This window comes from Puma concolor, chromosome B2 (genome assembly GCF_028749965.1).
Source record: "Puma concolor isolate L17-30 chromosome B2, mPumCon1.1.hap2, whole genome shotgun sequence".
Classification (NCBI taxonomy): Eukaryota; Metazoa; Chordata; class Mammalia; order Carnivora; family Felidae; genus Puma; species Puma concolor.
Genome location: NC_141671.1, coordinates 152,401,161 through 152,422,071, shown reverse-complemented (window position 1 = coordinate 152,422,071; position 20,911 = coordinate 152,401,161). Strand labels below are relative to the sequence as shown.

Genomic DNA, 20,911 nt, shown 5'->3' with positions numbered 1-20,911 from the left:
CGCCCCTCACTTCACACCGCGGGGAGTCACGAGGCTGTTCCACGGCCACCGTGCGTCCTAAACAACTCACACGCTTGAATCTGGCGGACTCCGCGTGAACCGCAAGTAACGTTTAAGAAGGCCGAAACCTGCAGCGCCTCCAGGCATTTACCGCCCACGTGCAAGGACACTCACGCGGTCGCAGTGTAAATATCCCAGGGAGACACTGGGCAGCATCGTGGCCTCACTCTCTCAACAGTCCCGACAAGCCCCCGCCCCGTGACTGGCCTGCCTAGCGCGGGAGCCCCTTCTGGAAGTACGCCCGTCCGGGCTCCTGACCAGAGGCCAGCTGACAAGCGCCATACCCCCAGAACCCGGTTCGAGTCCTCGCCCCTGCAGCACACCGTGCCTCATCCCCCCGCCCCCCACCCCTGTTCCATCCTGTTTCCACGTTCCTGCCTTTGTTCGTACTTGCCACACGCCAGTCTGATGCATCGTGTCTGCCAAAGCACCGTCGTCATTTGACCCCGGGCTCACCTGCCCCCGCACGCCGGCCCACCCACCTTCCCCACGACAGGCCAGACACAGTCCGTCCCTCCCTGACGCTGCTCCGGCGACACGACAGTGCGGACGGCTCTCTCCCCGGCCCCTTCCCCGGCCGCTGCCCGATGCGCCCAGAGTGTGCTCACTCCTTACTGGGACGAAGCCCAGAATCTTACCGACGGGATCTGCTGGTAGGTTAGGAAGCAGCTCGTGTGGCCATCATACACTGAGCTGGTAACAGAACACTGGTAACGCTGTAAAATTACTAGTTTATAAAGTTACAAACCCTCAGCATTTCTGACCACGGCGCCAAACGTGCCGTTTCGGGAAGAAGCACGCACATCCGTTACTGTCAGGTAATGGATGACGAGAAAGGCACAGTATTTGAGAAGTGGCATTTTCTTACACGATGGGAATTTGCCTACGTTCTAAGCTATAATCACATCTTTTAATTCCAAGTTCAACGTATCAGTGTGTCTGCTAGTTAGAAAAGGTGCTCATCTGAGGAATCATGAGACAATGATTCTAAGAGACCTCAATTCAGAAGGTCCATTTAAGGCTGGTCATAAAAATGGACTTTAATTAAGTCAGTATTAAAAAAACATACTCTTGGGGGAGGGTGCTACACAAGAATCTGGATCTGGAATATTCTAAAGAGGTATCCACACTTTGGTTGGCATTTGAATCTTCTTACTAACGTGGTCTCAACCTCATACTACTTACCTAGAAGAATTCTTTACCGCGAGACCGCACTGCCTACATTTTTCCCACGGGCCGTGTTCTACACATTCTCTTCCGCAGACCCACTCCCTTCCCTGCCTCTACTCTGGCTCCTCCCACCTCCGCTTATTTGAATCCTATCTATGCTTCACATGCAGCCCAGTTACAAACTGGCCATCAAAAATTGAGAGTCGCATACTGCTATAGGGAGAAATGACCAGTTCCACTGGCGCCTCTTCTAGAAAACAAAATTACAGACGAGTACCCAGAAGTGAAAGAACTCTAAGGAATTTCTAACTACACATACATACATATATGTGTGTATGTTTATATAAGATCAAGATGGGTAGTTACTTTAGACCCAAAACAGTATGTGACCTGCTCTGAGGTGGCCCAGTGTCTCCCCATGTGGCCACAACAGCCCTGGCCAGGAATGTCCGCCTTGCCAGGTGGGCGGGGGCGGGGGGGGGGGGGGGGCAAGCGGGTGCTGCTTCGCCCTGCTAATGCCACTCGTACTGGGAACAAGTCAGCTCTCGGGAGGCCCCAAGGCAGGCTCACCATCTATCTGGCTGTAGCAATTCCACAACTTTATGGAGCTCTCACTACCTGCCCGCTTCATGCGAAAAAAAAGAACGTTACAGACAATGATAAAAGTTGTATGAAACAAAATTTATTGCAGAAGCATTAAGCCGCTTGACTTCTGTCTTATTTCTGAACAATCATATGCACACTGACCTAGCCCAAGAAGACTGAGCTCTCAGGCAAGTCCCCCCACCGCCTCCTGCCTTTTCCAATTAAGAAAGGAAAACGGGGCCCAGAAGGTGTTTGCTGCTACGAACCGGTGTGACACACGTGTCACTAAGGGAATGTAACGCGCAAACATTAACCAAAGCCAATTACAGGAATACAAAGAAACAGTTTTGCCAGTGCTGGGGAAATGAAATTAGACACTATACAGCATGCTGTCTGATATGGCCGCCACAGGCCACACGTGGCTAGTCCGAACTGAAATGTGTATTACATATAAAATATACCCAGACACGAGAGTTTTGTACGGAAAAAAGAATCTAAGGTATCTCATTAATGACTTCTATTCACTACGTGTTGGAATCATAACATTTTGGATATATTATGTAAAACAAAACACGTTAAAATTAATTTCACAGTTTTTTTTTTTTTTTTTTTTAGTGTAGCTAATAGAACATTTAAAATTAGGGTGATGGCCACTGAGGAGCGCACCTGACGGGATAAGCACTGGGTATTGTATGGAAACCAAATTGACAATCAATTTCATGTTAAAAAAAAAATAAAAAATTAAAATTACCTATGTGGCTCACACGTTCTATTGGACAACACTACTCTAAAACTATTTTTTTATGGCATATATATTATAACCACAAGCACTAGCAATAAATTTGTAGTTATGCAGACAACTGGCTAAAAATAAGATTTTTACAATATCAAATCTATTATAGGTAACATTATACATCCTGATTTCCAACCATGGGAAGAGTAACCACAAACATTAAAATGTAAAGGCCAGGGGCATCTGGGTGGTTCAGTCAGTTAAGCATCCGACTTCGACTCAGGTCGTGATCTCACGGTCCGTGAGTTCAAGCCCAGCATTGGGCCCTGTGCTGACACTTAGAGCTGCTTCGGATTCTGTGTCTCCCTCTCTCTCTGCCCCTCCCCAACTCACAGTCTGTCTGTCTCTCTAAAAAATAAACATTAAAAAATAATTTTTTTAAAAGGGTCTTCTGGAAAGCGGTTATCTATTCCAAAGGCGTCAGGAATTATGAATTCCACGAGATCCAATTTTGGAATGAATGGAAGTACTGAGAAGTAATCTGTTGCTCTCAGAAGCACGTTTCCCCTTCCAAAGACACGGGAGGGAGTGAGGCGGCACAGCGCCTGGATGCTCCGGCTGGCCTCTGCCCTGCAGCCCCACCTGGGACTGCAGACAGGTAACTGAATGCGCACCAGCGGAGTCATGCCCGAGAGCAGCAAAGAGCCAGAGGCCCCATCCTCGGAGAAGCAGCGGAGATGACCTCACTCCCGTGTGATCTGAGCACCTACGCTTTTCGGGTGCACCCCGAGTCTGCCTCTTTTTCTTGTAGAATGGAAGGAAGGGGCTGGAGAGGGAGGGGGGACTCCCGAGGAAGAGGAGGGCAGGGTGGGAGGAGGAGAGGCGACACAGGAGCGTCCTGGGACTCACTCGAGGAAAAGGGCAGGAGAGGAGTGGCAGGGAGCTAACAAAAAGGCCCCCAAAGAGAACGACGGAGGCAGGAACGACGACCTCCCAGAACCGGACAGGACGGGCGCCCGCGGGTCAGCAGCTTACGTGTCGGAGGAGAAGAGGCCGCAGGGAAGAGGCTGATGTGGGTCCGGCCAGCACACCTTCGGGAAGGCCCAGGGTGAGGCCCTCTCACCTCAGGCACAGAAACTCGGTCGGAGGAGCCCACGCCTCAAACGCTCAGTGGCAACCCGAGCGTGTGGGGGGTATGATATGAGTAACAGCATAAAAACATCATCACATCACAATCCAAAAACGAAACAAAACAAAGCCAGGCTGCAGCAGAGGAAGGAAGGCATGCCGGTGTGGACTCAAGCCTATTGTTCCCAGAAATGGAGACGCAGTCTGGGCTCTCTGCTGAAGGTTCTAGAACAATAGTGGGCCGAGAGGACCCCAAGAGCCCGGCAGGACTGAAAACTCATTAGGACGTTCCGTAGGATGCTCTGCCCACACACTCCTTTCTCAGTGGCTGAAGCTGCTTTTTTCTCATCAGACAAGGAGTTCTGATTCATAAACTATTAAAATCCAGACTAGGGTTTCAAAAACACTGCAAAGTTCTCTCTTCTTGGTGGGAATTACCTTAATTCCGAAATGATCAGTTTTAAAACTCGTGCCCGACACAGCCTCAAGTACGTGGCTGGGTGCTCGGTGCTCCGCACCAGGTTTGGCAGCAAAGACGTGTCTACACTTGGTCCGTTACGCCAGGCTCCAGACCCAGCGTGTTTGCTGCTTACCCTCTCTCTGCACAGAAGACCAAAGGAACATATCACATCCACTCTCTCCCTCTTTACCAAATGAAGAAATGAACTAAACAGGAGATTCCTAGGTGGGCCCTCCCGAGGGGCTGCAGGAGGTCCTTGGATCCCCAAAAACTGTGCAAAATGTCGTGTGTACGTGGGTGCACCAGGGCAAAGGCGCAGGGCTCCCCCCGAGGCCCTCCAGGTGGCCTGGGGACGAAAGCAGCGAGCCCAGTAGGCGAGCTCCTTGCGTCTGTATACCCCTCGTGCAGGGGGGCGTCCAGACTCCCAAGCCTTGGCTGAGAGCACGTGGGCGAGGCCGGGGCAGTGTGAACCTTCCTCCCACCCGGCTCTGCATCCTGTGGGCCACACACACACAGCCCTGCGCACCCAGTGTCCTGCGATGTGAAACGGTTCTGCTTTAGAGTATTAACGTTTCGTGCTCCTACTATGTTAATGCTGTAACAGAATCCACTAATTCTGTCGATCCAAGATAGGAGCACTTAGACCGTTATTATAAAATAGGTAAAAAAGGTATTCTTGTACATGATTTACTCTTTCGCTTTTAGAACAAAAATATAAAATATTACTTCCAAATTCATGAACAGCAGCCACGCAGGGCACTGGTCATTTCATGTAACTTAACAGAAAATTATTCCTGGCATTTCCATGGAAGAAACTCCGCAGTCACACTGCATACTTTGAGACTGACTTTAACAAGGAACCAAGAAATTCCTGACTTCATTTCTTTGATTAAGTCTCTCCCACGTGGTCACACTAAGGACATTAAAGAACATAGGAATAAAGGTCTCAAATTCTTCAAAGGACTAAACTGTAGTTCATAGCAGAATTCATTCTTCTAACAGTGAGGTGGTATATTAATAAACATTGTTTTCACCTTCTTCTTTAAGGCATAGTAATTTTGTGTTTTAAGCTAATTAAATAAGATTTTAAAACTTAAAATCCGTGTGTGCAGGTATATCGTCTAAAAGCATACAACACCTTTAAAACACTATTCGATTAATCATTTTTAAATAAAATAAGATATCCTACGTACCTTTAAAACTGTCATTTTTATGTTCACTTTTAGCAAACGTGGGTTTCAGAAAAAGCCTCCAGTAAAAACCACCTACTGTGGCTAAAAGAAGTTACACGGTAGATCCTCTTGTAACGTCCTCAGCAAATTACACAGCAGCAGCTTGCCATTATTTCAAGCAATTTTCACCATATTACAATCAGAATTAAATTTATATGGGTTTTTTTCTGGTACAAAAAGCACACAGAAACTTTGTATTTCTATGAACCTTAAGAATTTGCAACATTAAAATACAGAGCAACAAACCTCTGGGTGTGTAATTACAAGCTACGTTCACTGGTTGCCTCATGAGCAAGTTAATTATTGGCAGGTTTAAACACGTTACAATGGAAGAAAACGCATTCTTGGAAGCATCACAGGTAAGACCTTGCACAAGAACATCCAATTCCACAACTGCACCCTGGAGAAACTCACCACCGATCCTGTTCTTCCGACAACAGAGAACCACATTCTGATCTCAGGACTACAGCAACTTCTCCAACAGAAGAAAGACACAACCGTCTGCTCCACTCCGCTTTCAACAGCAACCAACCCAGCTGGTCTTTCGAGACCCGGATCAGCACAGTTCTGAGCTGGACGTTAGGACACCGTATGGCATTTATCAACACGGACTGGAGCCAATGCCACATTCAGACTCTTACGTAACCAGTCAGCTCTGATTTTCGTTCACTTTGTACTTTATTAAACTTTAAAAAGAGCTAGAAAAATAAAGAGGGGATTGTTTGCATTTTACAAAATCCAAATTAAACAGGAAGCATCATGCTGTCCCCCAGATGAGTAAGAAGGAGCACACTAAACTTCCCCAAAAGCAACGTTTGAAAAAAGTAAACTGCACACACATACTGTCCCAATCATCTGGATTTCATAAAACTGAACCACAATGTGGAAGGGGCGTCAGGGAGCTGAACATCAAAACATCGTCCAGGCTCACAGCAGCTAGCCACACGCTAATTAGGGAAAAAAATCAAAAAAAGACTGGGCCAGATACAAAGACCACAACAGCTTACAGAGAAAACAAAATACACAGACACAAGTAAGAATTACTGGGGTAAAGCTAACCAGGGGGGCCCACAGGCCCTCGAGTGCAGAACGCAGAGCCGCAACGAGAGAACAAAATGACAGACGACAGCACTGGGTCAGATCTCTTCCGTGGCTCCTCTCGCTCAGTGCTGGCCGGCCTTGCACTTAAGATACATTCCTGAAATCTCGAAAACAAATCCGCTGGACCGCTGTAATTTACGCAGACCTGTGCCATGTGTCAGCGGCACCGTGGCACTTCAGCAAAGCCTGTAAACTCAGTGACTCGTGATTTCTGTTGCCGAGCCTTCCTTTCCAAGTGAAGGCATCACAAAGAAGCTGGAGCAGGCAATCGGGCGTGCCTGGGATCCTCGAGGCTGCCGTCTCCTGGGACAAACAGGCGTCAAGGCCACGTGCCCGCCTCCTACGGCGGCACGCTGGCCAGTCAGCTGACCAGGCTCCCAGAGCTCCGTCCTCTAGAGCATCTGCGAGCCGACGTCCACATCGCTCTCTGGCTCCGGGTGCGTCCCCTACGCCCACATGCGACCAGCTGCTACACGGTATGCTCACTCGCCCAGCCTCACAGGCACCCCCGACCTCTAACCTACCACCTTCGGGGCCGAACACCTGGCTCTCTCCCCACACCCCCACCCCCAGCTCAATGGCTGAGGGCGAGCCACGGGGCGGCCAGGGCGTCTCCCTTTCACCCGCGAGAGCCGATGCATCAATCGCAGGGACAGCTGTCATTTAACAAGTCCCAGCACCTGTGACGCACTAGAGACACCATCCCTTTAGCACTGACCGAGACCAAGTGCCTGACCCCGTCTAGTGAACGTCCCACTGCTCCCCACCAACACGTGCCCCGGGCTGGCCGGCCGCCGTCCCCACTGCCACCTCCCCTCTGGAAAACCAGTAACAGACTCCTTACTCCTAGCTGTTTCGGCTGCACCTCTGGGCCCCTGGAACCCGCGCTCCGTAGAGAGCCGTACCCTGTTCACGTTCCACCTTTCTCCGAACCCCTTCGATGGCGACTTCTTTTCCCTGTGACAAGACACACAACTCCATCAAGACCTCGGGGGCTTTGTAAGTGTCAGTGGGACACAGCCCCACTCCCCCGCCGACCACCACCCCACGCCAGCTCTCCCGCCCTGACGGGACCTCCACAGCTGCGGCACAGGCCACGCGGCCCACACGCCGTCGCACCGGCGGGGGGACGACTCTGCTCTGCAAGAAGCGGCCTCACCTCCCCTGCCCCGGGTCCACCTCGGAAGGCGTGCCCCCCTCACTGTGCCCCGGCCACACGGCCGCGCCTCCGCTCGCCGCCTCCCACCTGACCAGCACCTGCTCACCCTGGAGGCTGCAGCTCAGTAGGCGCTTCCTCAGGGAGGCCGTCCTCGACCTCTACTCTGCACTGGTGTTTAGACAGTCCGTAAGCACCCTTGGATCAATACTGACCTCTGATGCCATCCGCTCATTTGTATTGTTTCGCCTCATCCCTCAAGTGATCGAGGGATCGCTGACACAGGCTCGGTGGGAGAAGAAAACAGAGCCAGGAGCACGCTCCCCTTTATTAAATCTATTTTATAATCTGATGGATAAACCACCTTAGCGTTAAATCTGGAATCCTTTCGAGAAACTATTACTTTTCTTCTAGTTCTAAATTTATACTTTCACTGTGGAAAGTATTTGAAAAGACCAGAAACAAGAAGAGTGTTGAAATGCTAGGAATGCTGGAGAGAACGCCACCTTCCCAGTTTTGGAAAGGACCCCCCCACCCCCACCGCCTGCTGAGTGAGGCGCTCTGCTTTCTGGCCCTGCTCCCAGAGGAGGGGACGCCTGTGGCTGCGGCAGGGGGAGAGGAAGGGGAAGAGAGTAGGTTTATTTCAGAAACCGGGTGTCAGCCGGTCTGCTACAGATGCGGCCCCGGCCACGCTCTCCTTGCTGGCTGTGGGTGGTAAAAAGGTTGATCTTCGATTTCTACCTAACGTCTGTGTTCTTCCTATTCCCCAAGAAGCCCCAATTCTAGAATCCTATGTCCCAATTATAAATACTAACACTGGTATTTTCCATCTACAAATCTCTCTTTTTAAAACGTCTTAGTACAGAAAACACCAACAACAAAAACCTAGAGTTCTAAAGATGAAAACGTGAAAATTACACTCTGTTTTCACACAAGAGGCACTCGACATTCTCTCTTGGAATAAATGTTACCCTAACAACTAACTACCGCTTTCCTACGAAGCTTCTTCCAATGCTGGCGAAAATACCAAAAGACCTCATCTTAAGATTACTACTTACCTACCCCAAAGCTAAGTCCTGCATATTCCAAACTACGCGAGGCTAACGGGACTCCGTCACTGTGCTACGCTGGTTTCTTACCACAGATGCTTTTGTAACATCAAGGACTCCAGAGTCGTTTCTATTTTTACGGCAAAAGCACTTTGTACTGACTACGCGGAGAGAACAGCGTTTTGCCGTGCTTCCTCGCGTGAACGTGAACACACACAGGACGCACAGGCGCTCAGCAGAGGCGGCCAAGTGCAGGGGGCCACCAAGAGGACACGAGTGCAGCTGTGTGGCCAGCAGCCACGACGGTGGGCGCGGGCCGGGTGCAGGCAGCCGTCGGCACTGGTCCCGGCTTGGCAGCTCCGCGCAGAGACCTCCTCACGGGGCCTCACCCGTGCCCCCACTGCCTCACTGTGGTTCGGTCCTTTCGCCGCCCCGGTCTATCAAAGGGCTCCTCCTGACATCGAGAAGACCGTCCTCACTGCCTGCCGTCTGACCCTGAGCAGGAACCACTCCTTGGGGGAGAACCAGGGCGCCGGCACCCTCTCCCCGTCCCCTCACCCTCAGGTGCAGGTAAGCGACGAGAGGCGCGACTGGGGCTTCGATGTGTCTCCCTGTCCTAACCACGTAAGAACGGGGGCTGGGGGCCAGCCAGGGAGAGGGCTGGGGGTGCCCAAGGCGGCCTCCCTGTGTAGATGATGCCCGTCCTGTCCGCATGGCAGGGTGCCAGAGAGAGAGGATCAAAGCCACTTACACGTAAGACAGACTTAAATCTTCAGCAGACAGGTAGTTCCGTACCGGAAGATAATTTTTTAAGCCGGAAAAGATGGAGTCGCTGATAAATGGCAGCTCCTATCACCCCACAGATGAGTGTTTCGAATCCCAAGAGGAATATTTGAAAGAGGATTTATACACACCCCAGAAAACATAAAGGTTAGAGGTTTCCGGTGTATCCGATTGCTGCAAGGTAATTTTTTATCCTAACACTTTTTTTCCCTCAAAATGGGGCATCTGATTCAGCTGGGCAGCAAAGACAAAACAGTCCACATCTAAGGGTGACCCCACGTAAGCCGGTGCTTCGGAACCAGACCACCGTGCCCCACGCAGCACCCTCCGTGCACGCCCGGCAGGCGGGCGCTCGCCTCGGCCGGCTGACTGCCAGCTGGAATCCCCCCGCGGCCCCCCGTTCCCCTATCGGTCCTCACACCACAGCCCTGCGCGACACGGCACCCTGAGACGCCAGCTCCGTCACGTCCCTTTCATCTCTCTTTGGGCACAAGACCCAGTGCGGAGACCTCGCCCGTCAACCAAGAATCTTGACTCCCCGACTCCCAAAGCACGGGGCTCTCCCTGGCAGTGTGGGGGCAGGTCCGCAGCCCCCAGGCCCGGTTTGCTCCATCCCCGCCTGTTCCCAGTGCGTCCCCTGCTCCTCCCTTCCTGGTACGCGCTAGGCGGCGGGAAGGCTTCCCTCCTGATGCCCCACGCGGGCAGCTGCACCTGCCGGAAGGACGCGCAGCCCGGGCTGAGGACGCCCCCCCCCCCCACCCCTTCCCACCCGCCCCGTAAGAGGGCACCTGGACACAGGAACCAGAAGTCTCTCATGTGCCTCTCGCCCCGCTCTGACCATGTGCGAGACCCATCTCCTATTTCAGACCCAGGAATCCCCCTCCTCCCACACCGGGGCTCTCTTGCCTGTCGCGGCGCGTCACGTTTTGACTCAGTCTGCTCCTCGGGAGCACCGGCCGCCCCACGTCGAGGTCGCGCACCCTCCAGCCCCGGCTTAAACTGAGAGCGGGCCAGCCCTCGGTTAAAGGAGCCTGAGCACGGCGGTCCCGGCCGCAGAAACAGCCCAGAAACAGGACCGCACACGCACCCGGCCCACGGGCGGGGAACGACGCCCCCGCGTCCCGCCGTGGCCAACAGCTGATTCAAGGTCTCAGGAATGTGGTGTGCCAACCTGCGCGGTGCCAACTCCGTCCTACCTTTGCCGCGACAATGCTGAGGCCCATTCCGTTTTGCTTTTTGAGAGTCACAGTGATTATTTCAGGTTCTTTCCGCAGAGGCTGAGCCTGAAGAATAAAAACAAAGGTGTGTCTTACGGCTGAAACAAAGCGTTTCTGGACTCACCACCTCCTGACCTACGCAGTGATCCTACGCACCAGGGTGCACAGGGCAGAGGCAGGGGGCAGGGAGCGGGAAGAAGACCAGTCAAGGAGTACAGATGCTCTTCGTGCGTGAAGCCGGTACAATAAGTGTCCGTATTCGTGTCAATACCTTGAAGATGAATCTAGTCACACGTGCTACTTAAACGTGTTTCGAGAGCCTAATTTCTCCAACAAAACTAAACTTCCATCACTACCAGATTAGAAAAACCCAACCATAGAGACAATACCAAGTTTTCACTTTGTTACCTTGCAAAGTAAACTACTAGGTGTTTTTTAAAGAAGCAATTTAGACTCTTTTTACACCATCTACGGGGAGGTCAGCAAACAACCACTGCCACCAAGCGTGCCCGTCTCTCGGGAAGATACGGCTATCATTTTATCTTAGCAAACGCACAACAACCACACAATGCCGCGGCAGTGCCCACAGTGCTGGGTCACTACGTTGGGTAACAGACCCGAAAGGAGCTAAGTCGCGGCTCGATGAGACACGCGGATCATTTCAAGATCCGTAACCGAAGGAGAACGGGGAATTACCCACTGCAGTTACGTCACACACAAGTCGCACCTCACACGGAGGATAAACAGAGCTGAAGAAGAAAATCACCAGCGCATACACACTAAGGGAGAATTTAATCAATTAATACACACTAAGGGAGAATTTAATCAATTAAGTACACTAAGTACAAAGGCACACTGCCAACAAGTGGTAATTACATATGGCTTCTAATTTAGGACCAAGGTCAGTGAGAGAATAGTTTAAGGAAAATAAACAATGGGTGACGTTACAATTTTTTTTTTTTTAGATTAAGACCTGGAATCTCCCGAGGGGTCTTGGAACAAACTAGAAAGACGAGGAATCCCTGATCTCATCTACCAAGGTACTTCTTTCCTGTAAAATCTGGGAACTGTAACTGCTGTTGCATGGGACTCGGCCACCAGCTAGCGCCCAGCTATCTGGCCTAACCGGGCGACTATCAACTAAGTCTGGTGCTGGAGATACGCACTCAAATCTGAAGTAGGCTACCATGCCATGATAAAAAGTCCCTTTGAATTCAATACACAAAATACACAAAACGCTATCTCACGTTAAGTATTACCACCTTACGGAAATCTACGTTTTCTTAGAAGTTATATATAAAATGGGCAAAACGTTTGGACCGACCACTGATTCATAACTGGGATAGTATAATGAAGTCCCGTGGCTGTTTTCACACGGCAGAATCTCTAAATCTTGGCTCGGGCACACGGGGCCTACCCCGTGCCTTCTGGGGACAGGCGGGCAGTGAATAAATGGCCACATCTCGTCACAGGTAATGCGCTCGTGCCCTACCCACAGGAATCTTGCCAAAGTATGGTTACGTTTGTTGTTCCTCTGAACCCTGAAGTGGCTGAAAAGACGAAAATGGCAATTATAGCAAAATATCTAAACTGAGCAACTCAACAAAAGTTCAAGGAGGAAAGATTTCATTTGTTTCTATTTTTTCTGCACTCGTATGTTAATGAAAGACATGTCAGTACACGTCACGTTCTCAGGCACGGAAAAACATTCTTTGTTGTCTAAAGCTCCTTGTAGGGAACAAAGGAGAATCTTCCATAAAATGTATGAAGCTAACAAATATGGGGATTGACTACTCTTTCAAAAGATACAAGATGTTAAGTGATGTGATACAAACTCAATACAGGGTAGAACCAACTATAAGGAGAAAATATTTTTACCAAAGAAAAATATTCCCTAATAAAATTCATTAAGGCTATTGTATTAATATGTGTTTAAAAACACGTATTAACAGTAAGACTGGTATAGCTGTGAGCAGAAATATTTTTTAATTTTAAAAGTATCATTTGTTTATGGAAAAAAGTGTATAAACATGGCATGGAAAAAATATACATAAATCACAGTTTCAGATTTTTAAATAAAATTGGTACTTAAAGGTGTTTTTTAGGGCCCCCCTGACTGGCTCAGTCGGTGGAACGTGTGACTCTTGATCTTGGGGTTGTGAATTCAAGCTCCACATTGGGTGTAGAGAGAACTTAAAAATAAAATCTTAAAAAAAAGATGATTAAAAAAAATTTTTTTTTTTTTTTTTATCACAACACCACTCTCTACAATCAAGGAACGGGTTTGCATTCCATTTCCGAATCATAAGGAATACAGGTCGGTCTCTGTCCCGCGCATCACCCTTCACAATACTTGCCAGCTCTGTGTTCTCACGCAGAAGATGGCTCTCATAATCTGCACCTTCAAAATATATCGTCCAAGTACCTGGTGAACGTGCATGAGGAATTAACCTGCAAAACCCTAAGGAGAAAACAAGCAAATTATAAAACTGAAAAATAAGCATGTCAAAACAATCTTCGAGGGGCACCTGGGCGGCTCAGTTGGTTAAGTCCGACTTCAGCTCAGGTCACGATCTCGCGATCTGTAAGTTCGAGCCCCGCGTTGGGCTCTGTGCTCACAGCTCAGAGTCTGGAACCTGCTTCAGATTCTGTGTCTCACCCTCTCTCTCTGCCCCTCCCCTGCTCGCTCTCAAAAATAAACATTAAAAAAAAATTAAAGAAAAAACAAAAACAATCTTCAAGAAGGGAAGCAACATTAATAAGCATCAAATACTTAGTATCTAGTGACAGCATTTACTTTTCTTACTCTACACCTTTATTCCCTCTCAAAATGGTCTTATCAGATAGTTAAAATCATTATTTTTTGGTCTAACGGATCGACATCAAGACGAAGAGTGAAACTCGTCTCCCCTCCTGCCCCCCCCCCCATTTATTTCCAAAGAACTTTTCTCCTTACTTCTTGGAGAAATGACTGAATTATGCTGTCCCTCCTTCCTTGCTGACCTGTGTGTGGGCGATGCCCTGCACAGCGGGACCAGGGACAATGCTAATGCAGGTGTTTGCCCGTAGTCAGGCGGTATGGTGATGGCCAGGGTGTCACGTGACCTGTGTGGTGGTTCTGCAGGAGGAGGGGCCCCCACTCATTCATTACCCTTTGTCCCAATTTCCTTACTAGTTACCTAAAGCTCTTATAAATAAATCTTAGAATCGTTTTGTAACGTTTTAAGGAAAATCTTTGGTATTCCCATCATGAACAAACGGTATCTTTACAAAAGTAAGCCTTTCAATTTATGTCATTCTTCATGGAGATCTTATTCTGCGTTTCCCAGAAATTTCTTGATAAAGTCGTATCACACAGGCCTTGCACAGTTCTTACATTCTCTCCACGGCGGTCTCATTATTATTAGCAGTTAGCAGCTCTGAAGAGCACCCCCCCCCCCAAAACGTGTGCTCTTCAGCGGCCCTCCCGGCCCCAGGGCGCCCTGAGGACCCAGGACTGGGCAGAGTCCCAGTAGGTGCTGGCAGGCCCTCTCCCACACTAGGATTCCACCAGTAAGGAAAGTATGGCTATCTGGGGGCACTTAGGACATTTTTTTTGCGGTAAAGGGAAAAGGACACGTCACAATTACTTGGTTAAGATAAAGATATAAACGTATAGTCTTTTTTTGTTGTTAAATCACTGTTTCAATCCAGTTTCATTCAAATAAAACCTGCAACTTCTCTCTCTCCTGCTTTAGGGAATTGTAATACTCATGTAATCGATTAGCACACTTTTGAAATTAATAGTTTTCATCATTTTCTTATTTTTTCAAACACCAGGGTTCCACAACAAGGCTGGGTCATACGTCAAGCAGACAGTTTCTGCTGCCTCAGCTTAAGGAACGCATCTCAGGTCAGGTGTGAGTCCGAGCTGGTTTTACAGCCTTCTCTCACAGAACTGCAGGATTTGACAAAACAAAAGGAATATACACTGAGAGGGCACAGTAGTTCTTTATTTGGCTTACAAAGAATTAAGCTTGAAGAATCAAAAACACTGATGTCATAAAAGAAAACACCCAGTTCTTTGTAAGTCTTTTAAAGGCATCTGTGTAATAGGCTGTGTTACCATCTAACACGTACGAAATGATGTGCGGATGCCCAGACCATGATGAAATATCACCTATGTCCTGAAATCAATCACGCAAGGGAGCCTCAGGGGAAGGCACGAGGTGCACTTCACCATCAAGGCAAGACCGGAGTCTTCCCAGCTTGGCAAACCTCTCTAGGGCACGTACCCCAACACTGACAGCTGTGCACACACCACAAATTACACGGACGCATCAGAAGAATGCTAGTAAATTAGTCCTCCCTCGTGCGCGTTCTCAAGGAATTAATGAGAAGCGGGGCTTGTTGAGCCCTGGGCGCCCAGCAGCCCGCCGCTAGGTGCTGAGGGGTACGCAGAGCCTGACCCTGGACGGACGTATTCACGTGTTTCAAGTGCTCTCACAAGAACCCTAACCAAGAGAACACAGAAGCCCTCGTGGAAGAGTGGCTTCAGTGCAAGGAGGAGGCGGAGTTTTCTTGACAAAGGGTTGCCTGATGCAGATTTAAAGTAACGAGCAGCGGCAGCAGGGAGCAAGGCACAGGGGCGTCCGGGGCCGTGCGACGCGCGGTTCAACGCGGACAGCGAGGTCGAGAACTAAGACCACGTGGAGGTGGCTTATCGTGCGTGGCCACTGGTGTGCTTGATCCTGGAGGTGGCGGGGCCGAGCTGGGGGCAGGAGAGCCAGCAAGCCCAGCGCTGACGGGCCGGCCGGCCGCGGAGGGCCACAGGGAGGAGGAGGTCTGGGAAGGCACCCGTCATCACCTCCCCGGGTGTGTGAGGTGCTGAGGAAAAGCGGCTGATGGGTGTGGTGCCAGAGACCAGCTCAGCCCCAGTCTGCCGGGGCGTGGGGTCCCCCGACAGGAGCCGTGGCCCCAAGAGTCCCAATCTCGACCGCAGCTTTCTTAGACGCATGCTGCGGCCCGGACCCCCTTCTTCCCTGCTCACACAGGCTCCGTGCCTGCCCCTTCATCCTTCCCACGAGGTTCCTTCAAGCGGCACAGGCCGCCTCGCCTCCACCTCCCCGAGCCCACGGTCACCATCCCTGGGGGGGAGGGGAGGAGGGGGGGCTCCAGCCACATTTGCTGGGGGATGTAGAAGCACATAACCCTTCCTTTACAAGCAGCAGCCTTTGTGAAGTGAAAAAATTTTAAACCGTCAAGATCTTGGGGCGCCTGGGTGGCGCAGTCGGTTAAGCGTCCGACTTCAGCCAGGTCGCGATCTCGCGGTCCGTGAGTTCAAGCCCCGCGCCGGGCTCTGGGCTGATGGCTCAGAGCCTGGAGCCTGTTTCCGATTCTGTGTCTCCCTCTCTCTCTGCCCCTCGCCCGTTCATGCTCTGTCTCTCTCTGTCCCAAAAATAAATAAACGTTGAAAAAAAAAATTTTAAAAAAAATAAAAATAAAAAAATAAACCGTCAAGATCTTTAAAAACATGAGAATCTATGTATTGTAGCAAGTGGAATATTCAGTGAGATTACAAATCACGCTACATTTATATACCGATGGACATAAAACCTTAACTTTGCTATTAGTGTTTTTGTTTAAACAAACTCTGAATTTTGAATCTATCTTTCTACTCATCTGAGCTCTGCGGTACAAAATAAGGCAGCAGACTGGGACTGCAACTTGGCCTAATTTAAAAGTTCATGCTTCAGGTCTAAGTGTGGCATTTTTATCCACATGCACCAACAATACGTAAAAAGGCACAGGATCAAACCAGGGACGCACGCTGCCCGGAGACGAGACAGGCTGGAGCCTGGCCAACAAGCACGTGGCAGGTCCCCATGGGCACTGGGCACGGTGACGGCAGCGGCCACACCGGAGGCTCACTCTGCCACTGAGCGCCTGCTCGGTCCTCACGACAATCCCACGAGGGGCACGCCATCCACGTGGCCGTTTCACAGAGGGGAAGTCACAGGTGACGAGGTTGAGGTCACGCCTCAGACCGTCCGATTCCAGACCCGGTGCCACCCCGACACGTCTGCCGCGTGACCCCCCAGGGACGATTCCGTTCCAGGCCCACAAGAAACCAAGGGAGGAGCAACCAAAGGCCCTTCCTACCAGCCCAGCAGACGTGTGGCCGTGACACCGAGCGTGCACAGCAAGTGCCCTTGGTGGCTGCACGTTTCTGACCCCTTGTCGCCGTGGAGCACTCACTCCCGAGCCCCAGAACACAGCCTTCTCGGAAAGCACGGGGTGGGTGCACGATGCGGGGGACTGCACGTGAGGACGCGGCACGACCAGTTCTCACTTGGACCCGGGCCGCGGTGCAGACCGCAGGCGCAGCAAAGGCGACTCACCTCTCTGGCACAGAGGGTCCAGAAATTCTTGTAAACCGTTTGGAACGTTCCTGACGACGTCACAAGAATAGCCGTCTTCCGGCAAAAGAAAAGGCAGCTGCAGATCAGGGTCCTCTTCCAGCTGCACCTCCCGCCCATCACTGCGTGCCAGCTCGTCGGCCGTGTTTTCGGCCACGGCCACGACATTCTCTATCAGGTCCTGGGGGGGAAAGGAACGCACGGATTAAGAAGACACGCCACGGGTGCAGCGGGCTAACCATTCAAAGAAGTTCTGTCGTTCGCACGGCTACACGCTCTGGCAGGGCTGCGGGGGGAGGGTGAACGTATCGATTTGCACACCACCAGTGCGCAGAGCAATGGAACGCTGACGGGGTGCGCACTTTTAACACGTGAACAGAAAATGTTTGTTCCCCTTTTCAAGGGTAATCGTGTTCTCCTTGCAATTTTTTCATATCCACTTGCTAATAGTCCAATTTTTTCAGAACGTTTAATGACAGGAAAGGCTCACACAAGGGTGAGTGTGAACAGCATAAAACCACGCACTCGCAGCCGACAGAGGGAAGGTCCCAGCCCCTCACTAGGCAGCTCCGTGGACAAGTGCACCGGCTCATGGAGCGGAGGCCTCCCCGTAGAACCCCCCCCCCCCCCCCCCCCCGCCCCCAGGATCAGCCTCCCGGGCCCGTGCCGCCACGGACGCACCTGTCTTCTCTGGAACCCGGACAGGTGGTGGCGCACTGTATCCGCAGCCACTCGTCCCCTGTGAACGGGGTGGCTGCACCGCGCTCCCATGTGCCGTGTGTTGGCCGGCACCTGTGGGTTTCCCACCCTGGGCTACTCTGTTCGAGTCCTTCCTTGGCATCAACCCAGTCCCACAGGTGGACACGTCCCCCCCCAAGAACTGCCCCTCTCAGGAGGCCTGCAGCGAGCAGACGGGGTTCGGCTGTGACCACAGCACCTGCCGTCTTCCTCTCTCTATAAACAGGGCCGTGGTGCACACCAGGGGCCAGGCTTCTACCAAGAGGCACAGATGCCAAAATGGGGTTCTTACCAGCCGACCTCCACACAGGTCAGGGAGGCCCCTGGGCCGCTTGCTGTCGGCAGCCCGTGGGGGGATGTGACGTGGGGCTTCGCGCCCGTGGCAGAGGCCTGGGGGCCTCTGAGCCTCAGAGGTCACAGTGGTGAGCCCGTGAGCCAGGGTGACATCTCACCTCCCTCTCCTCTGTCCTTTCAACGTCTTTCCAAGAACCTAATTCCCTGAATTAAATCCCTCCCTACTTTAAAAAAATTTTTTTTTCAACGTTTATTTATTTTTGGGACAGAGAGAGACAGAGCATGAACGGGGAAGGGGCAGAGAGAGAGGGAGACACAGAATCGGAAACAGGCTCCAGGCTCTGAGCCATCAGCCCAGAGCCTGACGCGGGGCTCAAACTCACGGACCGCGAGATCGTGACCTGGCTGAAGTCGGACGCTTAACCGACTGCGCCACCCAGGCGCCCCAATCCCTCCCTACTTTAAATGCTCGTGGAGTTTCTATTTTGTTTTTTTAACATTTATTTTATTTATTTTGAAAGCAAGAGCGAGTGGGACAGTTGCGGGGGGGGGGGGGGGGAGAGAGGGAGAGGGAGAGAGAGAATCCCAAGCAGGCTCCACACTGTCAGTGCAGAGCCCAACACAGGGCTCGAACCCACCAACCATGAGATCATGACCTGAGCCGAAATCCAGAGGAACACTTAACCGGCTGAGCCAGCCAGGCGCCCCTAGTTTCTACTTCTTGTACTAAACCCTAACAGCTACACCAACAGAAATGATCTTATGAGATGATTAAGCATATTAGCTTATTTGTTGAAGAAAAAAGATAACTATTAAAAGCCCCCTAACTGGAATTTCCCTACGCGAACGTGTGTCGTGCCGTGTGGCTAACATGGCGCCTCACTCACCGTGGGGATAAAGGGCTCATCGGGCGCACAGTGGTAATTCTGTAGCAAGGCCTGCAGCTGCAGTGAATTTAACTTAAAGCAGGTGCTGTTGATATTTGGGGTGTCCTCAGGAGCGTATTTATCCATGGTGAGCAAAGTGGTCGCCTGGTTGGAAGAGTAACAGGAGATACGATTCAGGAATAGTTCACAACCGTCCCCCTGTACGTAATGCTTAAAACAGTAAGAACTTGCTAATTTCATTCTGAAACGCGGAATCTTTTTAAGTCAACACACTCCTATTGACATTGAACTGAACTGAAAAACATGGTCTAGCAAGGGTTTAGATAGCCTCATAATTTTACTAAACATATATACATTTATATTTTACTAAAATACAGAAACGTAAATGACATTCAATTCTTTATGTTCACAAAACTTTTAAAAAATTCTGAGAAGCTTAAAAGTTTACGTAACTAGTCCGATGACCAATTACTGGGGTCTGAATGAAGTTTCCCTGTAATGACCTTTCCCACAAGCAGCTCCCGCCATGCGAGGAGGGTAGCAGCCTCCTTTGGTACTAAATTACCTTAAAAGAGATTCAGAAATTGAGAAAAAATACAGAATTATACTCTGTGATAACAAAAGTCTTGGGTTTGAGGTTGTGGATCCTCGTTCCCTCGATTGTGGAGCTGTGGTTTCCGGTCGTTGGCCGTGCAAGGGCTCCTGGAGAACGAGTCGGGCCCGCACTGTCGTGTGCGCCTTGGTCCCCTTCTCCTCGTGCTCCTGTCCTTTGGGAGGTGGGGACTGCCAAGTGCTACGCTCAGACCCTTCTCTTTATCTTCCATACGTCTACTATGGGTTTTTGCTTTGTGCTCTCCCGGCTCCACGTGACGAAGAGCAAATTATTACCCAGTTTTTGGCTGGAATCCACCTTTCAGGAAGGACTTTTATGAAATACACCTACTGGTCTCAGTAAAAAGAACCTCTGAACGACATCTATGCTACTGGTTACAACCTGTTATGGGCTGAACTGTGGCCCCTAAAGTTCATATGCTGCAGTCCTCACCCCGTTACGTCAGAATGGGGCCTTACTTGGAGATGGGGTCATGGTGGAAGGAAGTGAGGGCTGCAGGTCTAACGCGACTGGTGTCCTTACAAACAGTGCACATCTGAGACACGCACGCACAGAGGGAAAACACCCTGAAGATGAAGGCAGAGAACCACCTTGCCGACACCTTGGTCTTGGACTTCTGGCCTCAGCAACCGTGAGACCGTGTCTGTGGTCTAAGCACCGAGCTTGGGGTACCCTGTTACAGCGACCCAGACACACCAGTACAGCACGTGAAAAACCCCAACGGGGGTTATGGAGGCCGTGCCGAACCCAAGTTCTCACCCCGCACTGAATGAGAGACGCTCGTAACGACGTCCGTGAACCTGTGCGAGGAGACTCGATTCAGCCCACCTGCACTATCCGGCTCAGGTGACAGTCGGCCGCCAGCTCTAATCCCTGCTTCTCTGCCCAGGCTTCCACGTGCCCCAGCTGCTGGCGGATGATCGCCCCCCAATAGTGAGAGCACAGTCCCGACTCGGGGTCGGTCACCAATCTGTTGAAGAGCCACATGTTGATGAAGTGGAAGAGCTGAGAGAAAAGCTGGATGGTCAGAGCAGCATTGACCCTGCAGCGCCTCAGCAGTGCCATCGCTCCCGTGAGCGTGTGCAAGACGTCATCTGTGCAGAGATACGGGATGAAAAGACGAGTCTGTGAATCAATGGTGCACTTGAGAAGACAGCGATTACGGTAATAATACCAATTTAGTCATGTTGAAGATACTAATCTATTCAAACAGGAAGGAGTCACACCCACACGGGTGTTAACTACACTTAAGTTCACCCTAAGAGACTTTTTGAAAAACAGTCACATATAACACCCGTGCTCATGCC

General features: G+C 50.8%; 1 protein-coding gene across 1 annotated transcript in view; it reads right to left on the bottom strand.

Annotated features, from left to right (window-relative positions):
• AFDN (afadin, adherens junction formation factor) overlaps window positions 1-20,911 on the bottom strand; it is a 142,530-nt gene that overhangs the window by 28,036 nt on the left and 93,583 nt on the right. Inside the window, 5 exon segments of the mRNA XM_086708319.1 lie at window positions 10,654-10,740; window positions 13,032-13,135; window positions 17,055-17,253; window positions 18,992-19,135; window positions 20,433-20,698. Coding sequence (XP_086564445.1) covers window positions 10,654-10,740; window positions 13,032-13,135; window positions 17,055-17,253; window positions 18,992-19,135; window positions 20,433-20,698 — 800 coding nt within the window.